The following is an 18,783-nucleotide window of genomic DNA, read 5'->3' on the forward strand; positions in this document are numbered from 1 at the left end:
TTGTCTCCCAGAAAATGATCCCCCAACATCTCTAACAAGGATGATTCCATTTTAGAAAGACTAGACTTCACCAAAATGTCATCATCCTTTCTCTATCTTTGTCAAAAGTGGGAGGTGGGGGAGGCAGCTAGATGGTGCAGTGAATAGAGCACTGACCCTGGAGGAGGAGAATCTGAGTTCAAATCCAGCCTCAGACACTTAATAATTGCCCTGTGACCTTGAGTGAGTCACCTAACCTGATTGCCTTAAATAAATAAGATTTTTTTTAAAAAGTGGGAGGTGGATTTTGAGCAACTATTCATATTCTCAATCAAGAATAATTCTTTGGAGTCTTAGAGCAACCACAAGAATTATCCTTTCATTTGACTCTCTACTATCATGCAAGAAAATCAAGCAGTGCATCTACAGGGGAAAAAATCAGAATTAATTCTAATCAGAAAATTTTGCAGATTCAACAAATAAGAAGTATTTCCCAAAATTTGTCAAAGATTCCTGCTTATCTTGTACTCAACTTGCTTGGTTTTCAAATGTCTTTCTTCAATCCACACGCAAAAGGAAAAAAAAAAGGAAAGAAAATCAATTTCCTATCTTAGACAGAAACTGGGCCAACACAGAGCTTTCCAAACCACAAAGAGCTCTCTCCACAGAGATATAGGAACTGGAGTTGACTAGTTGTCACTCCCTCATTACTCAAATTAGGGAAAAAAACACAAACACTATCTTTGATGAAAACTATTCCATTATTTCCATAATACATAAAGATCATCCAAATGGCGTCTGGAAAATTTTTCTAAATGTTCATTTCTATTCAGGGCATAGCAAAATTCTCTAGGGATTCTAATTTTCTCTGGGTCCTTATTCCAGAAGGCAATCCAATTTCCCCCAATGGGTCCTAGCCACTACAAAGGTAATCCTAATGGAATTGCTGGCTCACAAGACCCACAGACAAGAAGGCTCAATTATAGAGGTAGCAGGGAAAGTCAAATACCTGTGGTTTCTAGGCATAAACAAATCTTATCCTTAGAAATTGTAGAGCACATAGCTATCAGAATGCTACAAACAGTCTAGATTTGTTTAAATGAAAAATGAAAAAAATACAGATTTATAATAGTTTGTAAGATTTTAGTGATGTAAACTTAATATTTCTCATATCAGACTCAATATTAATACCTGTACAAAATTCAGCAGTACAGAAAGCATAATAAATACTCAGTCTAACATCAAATGCCAAGTTGGCAAAACTAAATCAATGGGACTGACTTTTAAAAGAACCTACTGGAAGAAAATAATAACTGTACAGTTATGGTCTATTTCTTGACAGTTTAATATCTCACAAACTAACAGTGCCTCCATCTCTAATGAAGAGAAGAAAATTAGTGTCAGAGTTTTGTTCAGTTACTACATAGTATTAGTCCTACAATGTGTAAATGCAAAGACCCTAACTTCTACACCCAGGCTCAGATTCCTAATCCTTGCTTCTCTCTTTTTTAAAAAAAATATTTTTTTTTATTTTTATCCATTTGTACCTGCATATTTCCAAGTACAAAATTTCCCTCCACCCTTCCTCCTCACCCCACCCCCTCCCCTCAGTAGGGAATAGTCAGTCTGGCATTTTACATATTTTGTTTAACATGTTTACAAATTAGTAATTTTTGACATGAGAAATTAAGATTAAGGGAAAGAGATACATAAGAGATAATTTTTTATAAAGTGTTCAACAGATTATGAGAGGTTGTTTGTTTGTTTTTTCTGCCTGTGTTTTGTTTTGTTTTGTTTTTTTCTTCCTCTGGTTGGGATAATACAAGCCATTACCAGTCTAATACAGTTGTCCTAGCTCTCTGCATTATCTATAGGAGTTGTTTCCATCAAGGTTGTTCATCTCATAATATTGTTAATGTGTACATCATTTTTTTGGCTCTACTCCCTTTACTCAGCATCAGATCCCTTGGTAATTCCATGCTTTTCTAGAATCAGACCATTTATGGTTTCTTATAGAACAATAATATTCCATAATATTCATATACCATAGCTTGTTTAGCAATTCCTCAATTGATGGGCCTCCCCTCATTTTCCAATTCTTTGCCACTACAAAAAGAGCTGCTATGAATATTTTGGAACCTTTCCCACTTTTCCCAATTTCCTCTGGATATAGTTCTAGAATTAGAATTGCTGGATCAAAGGGAACGAACTGTTTTATTGCTGTTGGGGCATAGTTCCATATTACTCTCCAGAAAGATTGGATCCATTCACAGCTCCACCAGCAATGCATCATCAATCCTTGCTTCTCATAGCTTCCCTGTTGGAATGATTGCAACATATGGATTGGTGTTCCTGGGTCAGAGATTCTATTCTCTTAAATCAGAACTGAAAATGATGAACAAAAAGGCCAAAAATCCAGGCTTATTTCCAAGGTGTCACCTAGCTTAAAGGGAGGATGGATAGAATGTGGAAAGGAGGCAGTAGTCAGTTTTCTTTCCTCAAGTTACTTCTCTTTATTTTTTAGCTTCTGAAGTTTGATTTTAATTTGAATTCAAGTATTCCTAACTCAAGTTCCAATACACTATTCACTGAATCAGCTACATGTGGCCCTCTTCTTTTTCCTTTTTTATCTTCAATTTTTATTTTAATTTTTGAGCTCTAATCTTTTTCTTTCATTTATTTACACATTACTAAAATATTCTTGTTTAAAAGCAAATATAATACCCCCTACCCCACAAAAATATAAATCCTCATGAGAAATAAAGTAAAAGAAAGAGAAAAAATGTGTTTTAGTCTGTGTTCTGATATGATCAGCTCTGTCTCGAGTGGATCACTTTCTTTATCATAAGTCCATCATAGTAGCTTCTTCCATATTTTTCCACAGTTGCTGTTGTTAATTATAATTCCCTCCATCCATTCCTCCCCATTACCATATATTATATTTTCTCTCTCCTTTCACTCATCCCTCTTCAAAAATGTGCTGTGGGTCAGCTGAGTGATGCAGCAGACAGAGCACAGACCTGGGGCCAAGAGTCCCCAAGCCCACATCCCACCTCAGCAACTACCCAGCCCCGTGGCCCCAGACAGACCACCCAATCACAGCATTTTACAAAAAGTAAAAAAGAAAATGTGTTATATCTGACTGTCTTTTCCTATGATCTACCCTCTCCCCTATAACCCACACCCCCCTTCCCTCCCCATCTCCCTTCTCTCCCTTGTCTTCTAGATATATCTACACCCTATTGACTGTGTATGTTGTTTCCTCACTGAGCCATTTCCAATGAGAATGAAGACTCCTTCAATCTCCCTCACATCCCCCCTTCCATATCATTGCAAAAGTTACATGAAATATCTTTTGTATGAAATATCTTAGCCTATTCTACCTCTCATTTCTCTTTCTCCCAGTAGATTTCTCTTTCATCCATTGACTCCATTTTTACAATCTATTATATCTTCAAATTCAGCTCGCTCCTGTACCTCATCTATAAAAGCTCCTTATACATGCTCTACTAAAGGAGAATGTTCATATGAGTATTATCAGTATCATCTTTCCATTCAGGAATACATGCAGTTCATCATCATTAAGTCCCTCATAATTTGCCTGTTTCATCCACCCTCTCTAGGCTTCATCTGAGTCTTGTACTTGAAGGTCAAACTTTCTGTTCAGCTCTGGTCCTTTCAATAGGAACATTTGAAATTCCCCAGTGAAAGTTCATCTTTTCCCCTGAAGAAGATGCTCAGTTTTCCTGGGTAGTTGATTCTCGGTTGCATTCCAAGCTCTTTTGCCTGCTAGAATATTATATTCCAAGCCTTATGAGCACTTTTAATGTAGTTGCTGTTAAGTCCTGTGTGATCCTGACTGCAGCTCCATGACATTTGAAGTGTACTTCTGGATGCTTGTAATATTTTCTCTTTGACTTGGGAGTTCTGGAACTTGGCTATAATATTCCTGGGGGTTGTTTTGGTTCTTTTTGGCTCTCTTTCTGGGGGGGATTGGTGGATTCTTTCAGTTTCTATTTTACGCTATGCTTCTAGGATATCAGGGTAATTTTCCTGTAGAAATTCTTTAAAAATGAGGTAAAGGCTCTTTTCCTGATCATGACTTTCAGGTAATCCAATAATTTTTAAATTATCTTTCCTGCATCTGTTTTCCAGATCAGTTGTATTTTCAATGATATATTTCACATTTTCTTCTAATTTTTTTCCTTCTTTTGGTGTTGGACTATTGTGTCTTGATTCCTCACACAGTCATCAGTTTCCTTTAGCTCCATTCTACATCTAAAGGATTTGTTTCTTAACTCCTTTTCCATCTGACCAATTCTGTTTTTTAAAGCATTCTTCTCATCAATAAGTTTTTTTGAACTGTTTTATCCATTTGACCTAAGCTGGTTTTTAACATGTTATTTACTTCAGCATTTTTTTGGATCTCCTTGACTAAGGTACTGACTTCTTTTTCATGTTTTTCTGCATCTCTTTCATTTCTTTTCCCATTTTTTCTCCTATCTCCCTAACTTGATTTTTCAAAATCTTTTTTGAGCTGTCAAAGCCTGAGCCCAACTTCTGTATTTCTTGGAGTCTTTAGATGCAGAAGCTTGGACTTTCTCATCTTCAGATTGAGATTTTTGGTCCTCCATGGGACCAAAGTAATTGTCTATGGTCAGGTTCCTTTTTTTTTTTTTTCTATTTACTCATTTCTCCAGTCTGTGCCTGGTTTGGGTGTGCTTCCTGAGCTTTTGAGTAATATGTAATGTCAACATATGTAATATGTAAGGTACCTTCATAGAAAAAATAACTGACTTAGAAAACAAATTAAGAGGAAATAATTTAAGAACCATTAGACTACCTGAAAAGCATGACAAAGACAAGAGTCTAGACTATTTCAAGAAATTATAAGATTGCCACAACTTCTTAGAACCAAAAGTTAATGTGTACCTTCCAAATATGTCAAGAATATTATCACTTAATATTTATGAATCCCTTACTATATGTTAAATACTGTGGTAAGTACTATAAAAATATTAGAGGAGTAATATCCAGAAAAGGATGTTTTAGGTCAGTTAAGTCACAAGGAAGGTAAAGTTACCAGAGAAAGAAAAGTAGGGAAGTTAATAAGCATTTATTGATTACCTAGAATATGGAAGGTACTATGTTAAGGATTTTCCAAATTTGTTCTTATTATCCCCATTTTTCATCTGAGAGAAGTGAGGCAAGTAGAAGTTAGGCGACTTATGTAGGGTCACCCAGCTAAATAAGAATCTGAGAACAAATTTGAACTTAGGTCTCCCTGACTTCAGGTCCAGTTCTCTCGCACTGTGCCACCTAGATACCTCAAACTGCTGGTTACCTTTTTTTTGGGGGGAGGAATACAATTAAAATGAAAAGTCTTAGGAATATAATATTGATGATACCCAGATCAAAGAAAAAAATTACTGTAAGTAGGCAAAAGAAAGTAACAAGTAACAAGGAGCCCTAGTTAATATCACGCAAGACTTAGTAGTTACTAGGAACAGAGAACCTGGAATATGATATTGTAGAAAGCAAAAGGTATAGGTTTAAAGCCAAGAATAACTTGAACAGAAATAGGGGAGTAAATGGATAATTAATGAAATAGAGGAATTCTAAGCTATTCTGATAAAATAATGAGAGAAGCATATAAACACTAACATAAAAACATAGGAGTCAAGATAAGCATAAATAGGTAAACCCAAATGAGTAATCCTAAGGGATTAAGCAAGGATAAAGTATTTACAGTTTTATAAGAGGAGATAATACATATATTTCCTCAGGACTCTAATCATCAGGGATTACAAAGGGAGTTGAATTAGAGGGAATGAAAGTGGTTCTGTTATGTTTTGATGATTTTAAAGAAGAATGAAAAGAAAGGAATAGGAATACACTGGGATAGGGAACAGAGAATGACAAAAATTATTATATGAAATAATAAATAAATAATTTGGGTATACAAAGTAGAAGTCTAAACATCAAAGAAGAAATGAGAAATGGAAAAACTTTCATTCTCACTCTCATATGAACTGGTCAAAGGAGAGAACAATACTGACACATGCATACAGTCAAACATGCTCAATTGGGTATAGAAATGTATTTCATACATAACAGAGAAACAGGAGGGGAAAGAAACTAGGAAGTAGGGAGAATGAGAACATAGATTAATGATAAACAGTCATAAAATGGAAAAGTATAGAAAAATGAATTAGAAACCACAATTCCAAAATATGTTGTCTCTACAAAATACATTGAAATTGAAAGATGTACAGTTTTAAAATAAAGAGCCAGAAAATACTTTACTAAGCTTCAAGTGAAATAAAAAAAAGCAAGGGTGGCAATTTCTTTGCCAGACAAAACAACAATTTAAAACAACAATCTTAATTAAAAGAGAGAATTACATTTTTCTGAAGGAAACAAAAATAACAAATTAGTATCCATATAAAACATATGTACCAAGTGTAATAGCATCTACATTTTAAAGGAAAAATAAAATTAATTGCATAGAGAAATAGATTTAAAAATTATAATGGTGGAAGTCTTGAATTTCTTTCCATTAGACCTCAATCAATCTAAAAATAAGGAAGGAAGAAGAGAAATTAATATCCTGAACATAACTTGAGAAAAAAAATAGGGATCTTTATATTAGTGGATATGTATGTGTGTCTCACACACACACACACACACACATACACAAATGTATTTTTTTCAGTTGCATGGGAACTTCTCAAAAAATGACTTTGTATTAAAGATTATCCACTAATGTAGAAAATCATAAATATTAAATTCATCTTTTCTAGATCATAATTCCAAAATATTTCAATAAAATAACCTTTGAAGCAAAGGTTAAAAATAAAATAGAAACTAAAAGATAAAAATACTAAAGAATGGGGGGATCAAAGAACAAATAATAGCAATCACAAATCATTTTATTAAATGTGATATCAAAGAAACAATATATCAAAACTTTGATGCAAGGGGCGGCTAGATGGCGCAGTGGATAGAGCACTGATCCTGGAGTCAGGAGTATTCAAATCCGGCCTCAGACACTTAATAATTACCTAGCTGTGTGGCCTTGGGCAACCCACTTAACCCCATTGCCTTGAAAAAAAAACTAAAAAAAGAAATCCTTAGGGGAAGATGTCTCAGCACTTCCACCAGTGAAAGAAGGAGAGAGCACATAAATAAATTGGTTATGCAAGTCAAAAAACAAAGATAAATATAAATGAAAAATTCTCTAATTAATCAAAACAAGAAATTCTAACAATCACAGAAGAGATGAACAAAAGTCAATGAATTGCTAAATACAAGTAGCATGCTAAATTTTTAAAAATTCTTAGAAAATTTGATAAAAAAATTATCAGTATTACAAATGGATTCACAAACTAGGAAGAAAAAATAAATTATTAGGAATTACTAATGTATATGGAAAGAAAACTTACAATCTACATGGAATTGATGATTATTGTTTTAAAAATACAAGCACTTCAAAGAAAAGGATGACAATTCTATTTTAGAAAAATAAATTGAATAAGACAGGAATGAACTCCTAGGGTCTAAACTGGTTACTTTGTCACTGTCTAGATTTAATCTCTTCCATAACTTGGAAGAAATAATAAAATAGCAAATTAAGATTCTTCTATTTGGAATGGAATTATTTCATCATTAGTTTTACATTGTTTCTACTGGATACTGAACTTATGAATAATATTTAATATAAGTAAACCAGTTCCTAAATTCATTGGTAACATATGTTTCATTCACAAATCTCACTGCCCTTCCCCCCCAAAAAATAGTTATCAAAAAAGGTCTTCTTTTATTATTTGAAGTCCTATAACCACAATCTACTTATCATAAAATTCTTTGGTCATCATACTCTTCTTTCAGAGTCCATTTTAATTTCAAATTTCACTAAAAATGACTATATGTATATATAAAAATCTCCTTTATAAAGTTCTTAATTAGACTGAAAATTACTTAAGGATAATTTTGACACAGCACTTATAAAGGTCATGATTGTCATAAAATTAGTAAAAAGATTCTTTGTTTTCCTCTGATATCTTTTAAAGCAGATATATGTCTTTCCACTCAATATTCTGTAAATTACAAAAAAAGTAGATTCTGTAAGTATTCATTAAAGAATAGTAGACATTGTAAAAATCTGTAAAAGATCCAAACAAAATTTTCCAATTTACACTTTACTGATTATATGCCCTCTCCGTCTCCCCTCAAAATCAACTTTGATAGTGACTTATCAAACATTTTGACAGTGCCTATAATAAATGAATGATAACATTTACTAAGATCCATGCTTGAGGTGTAGATTTATTAATTTGTTATTAACAATGGTTTATACACTAATAGGAATTAAATAAGAAAACATTTAACCATTTGGTCTCAGTTATAGTTTGCTGTCAGAATCTTCTTTAATTTTTTTAATCCTTTTTTATCAGATTTATAGCTATTGCTTGTCACATTTCATTTCTCTCTCTTATTCTCTGTAGTTATACTTTCAAGAATGTGGGTGGCTGTAACAATAAGAACCCTTAGGACACTTTCCTTTGGGGATATGAAAACTCAGCAGAGTTTAACTGCTCTCATGGTTATTTTCATACTTGGTCTTCTCCATTATTATGGTGATGGATCCATATCCAAAAAAAAGAAAATTAAGGAAAATACAATATGACCATTCTCTGAACTAGGTTTTATTTACAGCTATAGAAACTTCAAACAAACTGCAGGCCTGCATTATCAATCTCATAAATTTTAGATCATGTATCAATTCACAATAGCACAATATTTAAAGAATAGAGATTGCTTCTTTTTAGACGCAGAACCTTAGGAAGAAACCTGATATTATAAGCCATCTAATATTCATTTGGTATTACTTCCTCTTAAAAATAACTTAGGCAATCAGAGAACCTTAGGAAGTTACAAACCTTAAGAAAATGGATATTAGGAGTTATCTATATAAACTCCTACCTAAGACACAAATACCTTCTATAACATCACAGTGGCATAATAAGAGTTAATATTTATTAAGCCCTTCAAGGTTTTACAAAGCCTTTTCTCATAGAAACCCTGTGAGTTAATCAAAGAGCATTTATTAAGCATCAGCTATTTGCCAGGTCCTGTATTAAATTAAGTGTATACAAAGAAAGACAAAAGATAGTGCCTGTTCTTAAGGAGCTCACAGGCAAATGAGAGAGACAACATAGTAATAAGCATGTTCCAATGAGATATAAACAAGATAAATTAGAGATAATTAATAGAAAGAAGGCACCAGCATTATGGGGGATTAGGAAAGACTTTTCTTTAAGATAGTATTGTAGCTGAGACTCGGTGGATGCAAAGAAGAAGATGGAAAATGTTCCAGTAATAGGAAGCAGTCAGTAAAAATATCTGGAATCCGTAGCTGGAATGAGAGAGGAAGTATAGACATCAATAATCCCCATTTTATGAAGGAGGAGCATGGACCTCATAGAAATTAAATGATCTGCCCATGGCCACACAAATAGGGTCAAAACTAGGATACTTAATTCAATTGAATTAAATAAAAATTTGTTTAGTGCCTTTGTCATCCAGGCCCAGTACATAGTGCAGAGAATATGAAGACAAAACCACAAAGAAATATATCTGTCTGAAGGAGTTTGCATTCTACTGGCAAAAAAATTTGTATGTAGATATTAATATATATACTATATATCAAATTATGATATATATACATCTATATATGTACATATGTATAATTACATATACACTATAATATATGCAGATAAATAAATATAAAATATTACTAAAGAAATTTTGTAGTGAGGGATATGAAAAAACCACCAATAACTGCCAAAAAAGAGGCTGCATTTGAGCTAAACTTTGAATGTATATTAATGTGCAAAAATGAGGAGGAAAGCATTCCAGGCATGGAAGGTAGCCTATACAATGGGAAAGAAGGAACCTCATAGACTTCGAACATCAAATGGCCTGGAACTTAGAGAATGTCAAAGGTTATAATGTGAAATTAATCTCCAAAGGAAAGTTGAATTCCAATTTTGAATCTAGGGCTCTTGTTTCCAATTCCAGAGTTTCTTCCATTATGCACAGTATGATCATCTTGCTAGTTTCTGGTTGAATAATTTAACTGAAGAAGTTCACTACATTATGGGACAACTCCATCCATTCACTGTTAGGAAGTTTAAGTTATTAGAAAGTTCTTTATAAAAAATAGTCAAAATTGTAGTGACTATGAAGATATAGACAACTATAGAATGTCACTTGCTTAAACCCTTTTCATATTTTCACCCTTATAGGTAAAGAAATCATTCTCATAAAGATTTTTAAATGATGAGGACTGATGCATAAGGTTAGTAGTTTCTTATGTCCTCTTAGTCACCCTTCCTATTTTTTAGTTATATTACTACATATATGAAAATATGCATATATATGCCTATATATGCATACAAATCATTATCATCTTGTCTTTAAGATAACTTGAAAACTGATCATTCAGAACTTTATAAAGCTGTCACATCTAGCTTGAATTTCTCTGCCAATACTTGATCTTGATTTAAGTATCATTTTCACTTGTACATAGAATGGTCCTGAAGTCTTAGTGTAGAAGTAAGATGAGAGATAGAAATGCTGGCAAATGAACTTTCATTTTTGCATGTTTGTTGTCCTTTCAGTTTTTCCTACAAGTAACCTTTTGGTGATCTGCCTATGTTGGGCCTCATTTTCTTCTTGCTTATTTTCCTCTTTACTACTTTACAATGGTTTTGTGAAGCGATACTGGTTGATTGACCATACTTCTGCATTCTGAAACAACTGGCAGATGTCTTTGCTGAGTCAGTTACCTTTGAAAATTTGTAGATAAGGAGAGATACACCACTGGCTTAGAGACAGGCAAATATCCCAGGGATGGGAGCAGGGGCTGAGTTCTCAGTAAGTCAGAGGTAATGTTGATATCAGGTCTTAGACAAAAAAAAATTATGTAATTTATTATTAAATAGATGACTTGTTAGCGTTTAGAAGGAAAATGATAATCATAAAGAAGCAACATGCCTTCTTCAAGATGTCAAGCTAACCTAGCTTTTTTTCTTGAGGGTTTCTGGGAAGGGGGAATAGAGTTAATTTTGGTGTGCAAATGGTGTACAAATAACCTTGGTTTCTCAAGATTATGTTAGTGGAGCACATTTCTGGTGGATCTCACCAAACTACAAAGACTCCTAGTAAGGACTCAAATTCATAGGAACTTATTACAACTTTGACAGCAAGGTGATGAAATTTTGTCTCTGCAGCTTTCCAAGACTACTTTGTGGCAGTGTAGGTAATACCAAACCACTGATATCACAGAACTGTTAGATCAGTGGGACTCTGTAAACACAACAAGCATATGCATTTCAAAAAAGAATTTGAAAAAAGTCTTGATTTTACTTGTGGGGAAAGGTGGAGAGAAGTAAATTTAGGTAGTAGACAAGTATACTGATTCAGAACTGATTTAATGATCAGATTTAAAAATTATTGATTAATCAATTAGTTAAACAAGGGTTTCTCTTGTGGAAAGGGCATTTCCTTGTAAAAGGGATGTTTCTCATTCACCATGGATTTCTCCTAAACTATTCAATATGTTTTATCAGTGACTTGAAGATGGCATGTTTGTAAAATTTGCAGATGAAATAAATGTAAGAAGATAAAAAAAAAACATCAGATGCCAGAATTAGTATACAAAAAAGTCTTAGTAATCTTAAACAATATATAAATAATGAAACATGCTTCCCTCCTCTCTGTAGAGATATAGGCAACTATGAAAGGACACTAAATCTGTTGGTTTTACTTAAATTTTCTTTGTTATAAGGGAAAGTCTGGTTGTAGTATAAAATGGCAGCCGAGTCAATTTAACATTAAGCTCCATTTATAGATTAACAGTATATAGAAAAATAAGTGATTTTTTTGTACTTCCTTGGTTAGACCAGACCTATGCTCAGTTCTGACCATCCTACCTCACCAATGGAAAATATCCAGCAGTGTGGTATTAAAATAAACAGAAGAGGGGCAGTTAGGTGGTACAGTAGATAGAACACTGGCCCTGGAATCAGGAGGACCTGAGTCCAAATTTGGTCTCAGATATTTAATAATTACCTAGCTGTGTGGCCTTGTTCAAGCCACTTAACCCCATTTGCCTTGCAAAAGCTAAAAAATAAAATAAAATAAATAGAAGCAAACAAACAAATAAAAAAGAGTTGGAATCAATAAATGGTTTCCTATTAATGAAGTAGTAGATGTGTAGCCTAGGGAAAACTGGGGAATATGATAACTGATCATCATATATTTGCATCAGAAATGGATTGAGTTTGTTCCTTTTGACCTTGAAGGACAAAACTAGAAGTGGGTATAAACCAAGGAAGCATACATTTCTGTTTTATAAAAGAAAAAACCTTAAAATGATTATTGTCTAAATTTCAAATGACCGTCCTTTTAAGGTAATGACTTCATAATGGAAGTACTTGAGCAAAAGCTACATGACTACTTCTTAGAGACATAATAGAGGATTGTGACCCTAGGGATCATGTGATGTACTTTCCAACTCTGAGATTCTATGATTTACCCATTTTGTTCAGTAGAACAGAAAATTCATAACCAATCAATTACAGCTAACAAATTAGCCTAGTTGATCAGCTCATAATTGCTCCAAGAGTTAAGGTGGCAATATTTAGTTTGCCCCTCTAATCATATAAATCATATAGCTGGATTTTGTATAGACAGGTTTCAATAATCTGACTCCTTCTAACTAGACAAATCCATGATGATGTCATCTGTAAATGTCTAGTATTTTTAATGTTTTGGTAGACTTGATATTTCAATATAAGGGGGAAAGGTGACAAGGTTTACTGTTAGGTAACGTTTCTCTCTTTCAACGTAGATGAGCAAAAGAATCTTGCAGGGTTAATGGGGGGCAGAAGCACTGAGAGGTTAAGTGACTTCTTAGTATTGCAAGGTCTTCCAGACTCCAAGGCCCATTCTCTATCTGCTACACAATAATAAATAGCAACAACAACAACTAACAATTATTTGGGTCAGGCACTGTGCTAAGTGCTTTACAATTATTATTTCATTTGATCCTCACAACAACCTTGGAAGGTAGGGACTATTAATATTCTCATTTAACAGATGAAGAAACTGAGCTATGCGATTATGATGTCTCAGAATACCCTCAGGGGCACTCTGCATTCTTTTAAGGCTTTTCTACAAGCTCTTTCAAGGCTCAGATTTTTTTTTATTAATAAAAATATTGAAGAGAAGACAAAAAATCTATACATAAAATTACCTTAACCCATGCTGAATTGCAGAACACCCACAAGGCCAAAAGGACTGACTATTCACTAAGATTCATCAGATCATTTTGAATGTGCCTCATTTATTTTCTAGCTACATTTTACTTAGGCAGATAATTTTGGTAAATCCTGAGCAATTATAAGTTACTTAATAAATCTAAAAGCCCAGTCACCTGTTGTGCCATATTAATAAAGTCAGGAAAGAAGGAAGAAGGGTACAGGAAAAAAAAAGCTATGTCTAACAGTTTTCTGGGAAATGCATTTTATTTTATTTTTTTCTTATCTTAAATAGATCAGAAAGGTATAAAAATGAGCTATGTATGCATTGAGTTCAGAGACTATCTCCCACTGCTTAGGAATAAAAAAGAGAATTTTTTAGAGCAGAAAGCCTAGTAGTTACCTTGAAAATTTAGTCCTTGTGGTTTTTTTTTTTTATTAAAGCTCTAGCTTAACAAGGTATAAAACCACAACTAAAATATTTGATATCATTGTAATCTATAATTCAATGAATCATTAATTTCTTTGTTTTACGTAATAGATAAAACAAGTGCCCAAACAATGAATAATAATACAGGAATTTACAGTAAAATCAATGTGCTAAATTAATAGAACTGCTTTATAATGCTTGAATTCCTGGATACAATAGGGCTTACTTTGTGAATTTTTGTATTGTGTTTGTGTATGTATGTGTGTACAGATGTACATATGTATGCATGTATTGGCCTGATTACATAAATATTGACTTTTCCTTATCTGAATCTTTATTTTTGTCTTAACTATAATTACAAAGTCAATATTTATTGTGTTTAGTAACACTGAATTTATACTTGTTAATTTTGATTTATAGTATAATGTCATGAGACATCCTTATGAAGGATGTTTTTGCTGAAGTATCAAATTTAGACACAAAGATTGTAAATAACAATGCTACGAGACCTATAATTTATGATAGTAAGTGTTGTATATTTGTCTATATATTAGAAGTTAAGTGAATGACAAGTGTCTGATTATTTTCTAGTAAGAATTCTAATTCTTTTTTATCTTTTGGGGCAATACTTGTAGTTCAACTAATTTTCCTGTTATGCTTTTCAGTTAAATGATTGCTAATTGATACATCCATCTGTTTCAGCCATTTTCCTTTACTCCTGAAAGCTTAAGTAAAATATTTTTCCTTTTAATTATTTCCATGTTACAAAGCAAAAAAAAATCAAAAGAGGCTGAATGTTTACTCTTTAAATGTTTCTTAGAACTACTTCATGAGAATTCAAGTCTTATATCCCACTGACTGAAAAGCTGAGAGCTGGATAAGACTTAGAGTAAGTTGCCAAACTCAAATGGTCTCTGCTTTGTATCCTGGGAGCTTTTGTGGATGCTTCATGTGGTTGATAATGAAGATGGCATCTATCACCTTGTATTTTCTTTTCTTTTTTCTTTTTTTTGCCTCCACAGGGATGCCAGATGAGATGAACCTCAGTGACGTCAAGCAAATCCATCAAACAGATGGTGGAAGCACTTTAGATACAAGTGGAGCAGGACGCTCGGCAATGACTGCTCATATGACATTTACCCTGATTAGTGTGGCAATATTCATTCTCAGCCTTTGGTAACAGAATAATTCTGGCTTGATTAATGTGTCTTATTGCAATCTATGTTCCCCTTCTATCCCTTCATAAACCTGGAATAAGATCTGTTGAATGTAGAAATTATATGTATGGTAGTATGTATCTCATTAACCTCTCAGATACCAGATTTGAATGTTCATAAGATATCTGGTTATCATGTTGCTTTAAAATATGGAGGTTTAGTTTCAAAGAAAATAATGTTTCTTTTGTTTGGGGACTAGTCTATGTGAAAAATATAGCATATCCTCCTGAAAATATAAACAACTCTAAACCATTTTAAACAAAAGAATATGTTGCAGTTTTTAAAAATATATATTTTGAAATTCTTTTTCTGAAAGTAAGCCCTGGTAAATATAAATTATAGCTTGTAAAACAATAGGACATTTCATATCAACAACTAAAATAGAAAAACATTCAAATCCCACTATATTATGATGCAGCACGCACATATTTCCAAATTATTTTCCCATGAATACCAGCAACCAACATCGTTTTATTTTTTTAAGTCATATAAAGAAGGGCAGATCTGGGTTAGAAGATGACATTTCACATTTTTATATAATGGACTTTAGTGGATTTTTCTTTTCATTTTAATTTAGCTACTAACAGATCTTATAGATGGTCATTGTGATTGTGGTTGACTTGCATCTTATTATGCCCTCAAGTTTATCTTGAGTATCATTGTCCTCTCCCTATTCCCCTGCTTGCCTAATAGATTTTGATAACCTACACAGTATACACAGACTATGCTTTAGGAATCTCTCTACTCAATTTATTGATTTTTATGTGGAATAATTCTTTAAAGTATTTTCCTTTCTTTTGGTTAAATAGATAAATAAATCTCTTATACTTTGGAAAGTAAAGCAGAATATTGTTGAATTTTTTTAGAGCCCTAAACTTCCAAGAAGAGTTGAGTATCAATGAATTTCTGAGATGTCTCTGACTAATTAAAGCAAAGGTAATTATGAACAATTTAGAATATATGTACATTTCATTTACACATTTTCTTTTTCCCCTATATTATTAAAGTTGTTGATCTTCAGTCCCTGATTTCCCAGTTGTGATAAGATGTCTCAGCCTACAATGATTAGGTTATGTCTAAGACAATACATAAGAGGAAGAGATAAGTCAGATTGTATTAATGAATGTCACATTCAATCAATGACCAATGATTATAATTAATGTGAACTGTCATCCTAATAAAGAGAAGTGCTGAGCCTTTTTATAATGACTTAAAAGGACATGGAGAGACCTCTGACAAACAGCTGAAGAGAACTCAGTCAACAGCAAAAACTGTGGAAGTAAAATAGTTGTTTCCAACATGAGATCAACAAGACACATTCTTTCCCAAACCCATACTTAATTAGAATCGCACATACATATCTATGTTACACATTGTTACAGCTATATTGCCATTGCTAAAAACATTTTTGGAGTTCTTCCTTTGAGTTGCCTTTAGGTTCTACTGCACATAATACACCCACACACTCCTATGGAAAAGCAAAAAATTCTGTCTTGTGTAGAAAAGATCAGACTCCCTATATAGTGTTGATTCATCAGATGTTGTAGGTTAAATGTGGGTATGAGCAGCAAGAGGAACGTATTACCAGCAAATTCCAATTAAGTGGAATTGATAATGGCAGTGTGAGATAGTAGTATGGGTCTGTTGGGGACATTGGGAGTAGGTAATAATAACAGAGTAGGTTCTGGAAAAAACTGAGAAGAGTTTCAGGTTCATGGAAATACTTGAAAACTACAAGGGAATATTCCTATGTCTTTATCAGACATGAGGGAGAAGGCAAAAATTTTTCACAAAGTTTCCTTCTTTTATTATACTCTTTAAAATTTCAATATTGATTGTCAATATTTCAACAGGGAACTAAAACAAAGAACTGAATTCAATTCTTTATATATGTATATACACATGCAAATGTTCATGCATGCATGCATGTACACACATGTACATACAACAGTTCTTTGAAACATTATAGATTGCATTAATTTTCAGTTTTCTGTTGGCATCTTTGCCTTTGTGAGCACACAGACACAATTCTGTTCATGTTGTCAGAATGACTTCATACAAGGATGGCTCTGTTCATTTTTTAGTACCCCTTTATACCTCCAGTCTCCCCCAACAAATGCTAATCTCTGTAAGGTAGGTTCATAATAACAATAATATCAGAATGAACAATGTAAAGAACAAAAAGATTTCTGACATTCTAGCAATGGCCTACCTCCTTCAAATAATATTCATTTTAATAATATATACATAAAATATGAAGTTAAACACTTTCTTAGAGATGACAAAAATGTTTACACACAAAGTTGTGGCTAAAGACTAGTAATTTTAAAAATCTAAACATCTATATTAATTCCTCATAAATATGAGAAGCAAAATATTAGATTGTCTTTCTTTAAATGGTAATGTGTTTCACGTGCCAATATCATCAAGCCAGAGTATCCTGAAAAATATCAGAGACCAATTGACAGATGAAATCGAAATCTTTAAAATCTTTAAAACAGATAAAAATTAAATTTGAGCTCCTGTCTAATGCAAGAACTTCCATCCATCCCTCATCTCCTCAAGTTAACATTTCAATGCTGTGAGAAATGACTTTGCTATGGGCAAAAGATTTTCAAACGTATATATCTCTCCTTTAAAAATCATAACTATATAAAAGCAAAAAATGAAATAAAGAATTGGCAAGAAGGCAGATTTTTAAAAACTGTTCATTTACCTTGGGGGAGTCAAAAGTCCCGTGAATACTGTCAATAGGTTCCAAACAGAAATTGGCAAGCAAAGTATATTATGTGTGAATCAGGGTATGCCAGTGCCCTAAAAGGACATATCATGACCTGCCCTTTTGACAGAGGACACTGGTTGAGGAAATATCATTAGCAATGTTCTCAAAAGATATTTTTAAAAAGTTTTAAGCAAAATACTCTGATTTTCTTATATTTTATGTATCAATCTTTGAGATAAATTATTCAATGTTTTTCATAGCAAAATTTTCTTATCATATATTTTAATGTTTCATTTAATGTATTGTTTCATTTACAGGAACCACTCAAGGTTAAGATTTAAAAAAAAAAAACTTCACATAGGCTTCCTGGCATTTTGAGTGAAATTCATTAAAACAGGCAGAGATCTTTGTACTTATTTTAGGCCATAAGCAATGATAACCTATAAAGTTGTGAAGGTTGCTTAAAACCACAAAAATAAATGCTTAAGGCTGCTAGTAATATCTATGGTGTGGATAATATTAAGTTTTACTTTCAGTACTGCTTATTGTATTTCTGTCATTGCTAATAAAACATATGGAGGAAACACAACTCTGAAGAGTGGAAGTTTGCTTTCATTGACTATAGGTACGTACCTTTTTGGAATTGAACACTGCATATAAATTACTTCTATTTTGTTCACTAGTTCGTGAACAACTGGTTCAATCAAGGAGTCACAATTATTGCATGGAATGTTTACGTTATATATAGGGTGAAATCCTGTATCTTGTTTTAAAAACAATGACAAAATTTTTGAATTTTCAAAGAAAATGAATATTTTGTGGTAGACTTGCCCTGAAATAGTAGTAAGAATATTTGGGTCTTAGATGCCTTATCTGCTAAATAAGAGGATTAGCTTACATGATCTCTAAGGTCTTTTATAACTGTCAAAGTACAAGTTTCCTAGACTGCAGAAATTTCTATTATTTCCATTTTGAGATAATCATTGGGAATCTTCAATGACTCAGACATGTGTACTAATTAACAAAAAATGTTTGAGGATTCTTTTAAGACTGAATTGAATAGCTTCACTTGGATCATTTTGTTAAACAGGATTTAAAAATATCTCT

The 18,783-nt window shown here is 32.8% G+C and overlaps 1 protein-coding gene across 2 annotated transcripts in view; it reads left to right on the plus strand.

Annotated features, from left to right (window-relative positions):
* Window positions 1-18,251, plus strand: part of GPC5 (glypican 5) — a 2,040,883-nt gene extending 2,022,632 nt beyond the window's left edge. For both annotated transcript variants that reach the window (XM_074191892.1, XM_074191893.1), the window contains one exon: window positions 14,760-18,251. In XM_074191892.1, the coding sequence (XP_074047993.1) occupies window positions 14,760-14,917 (158 nt within the window). In that variant the 3' untranslated portion in view covers window positions 14,918-18,251. The remainder of the gene's footprint in view (window positions 1-14,759) is intronic.
* The last annotated feature ends 532 nt before the right edge of the window (window positions 18,252-18,783 follow it).

This window comes from Macrotis lagotis, chromosome 6, assembly GCF_037893015.1.
Source record: "Macrotis lagotis isolate mMagLag1 chromosome 6, bilby.v1.9.chrom.fasta, whole genome shotgun sequence".
Classification (NCBI taxonomy): Eukaryota; Metazoa; Chordata; class Mammalia; order Peramelemorphia; family Peramelidae; genus Macrotis; species Macrotis lagotis.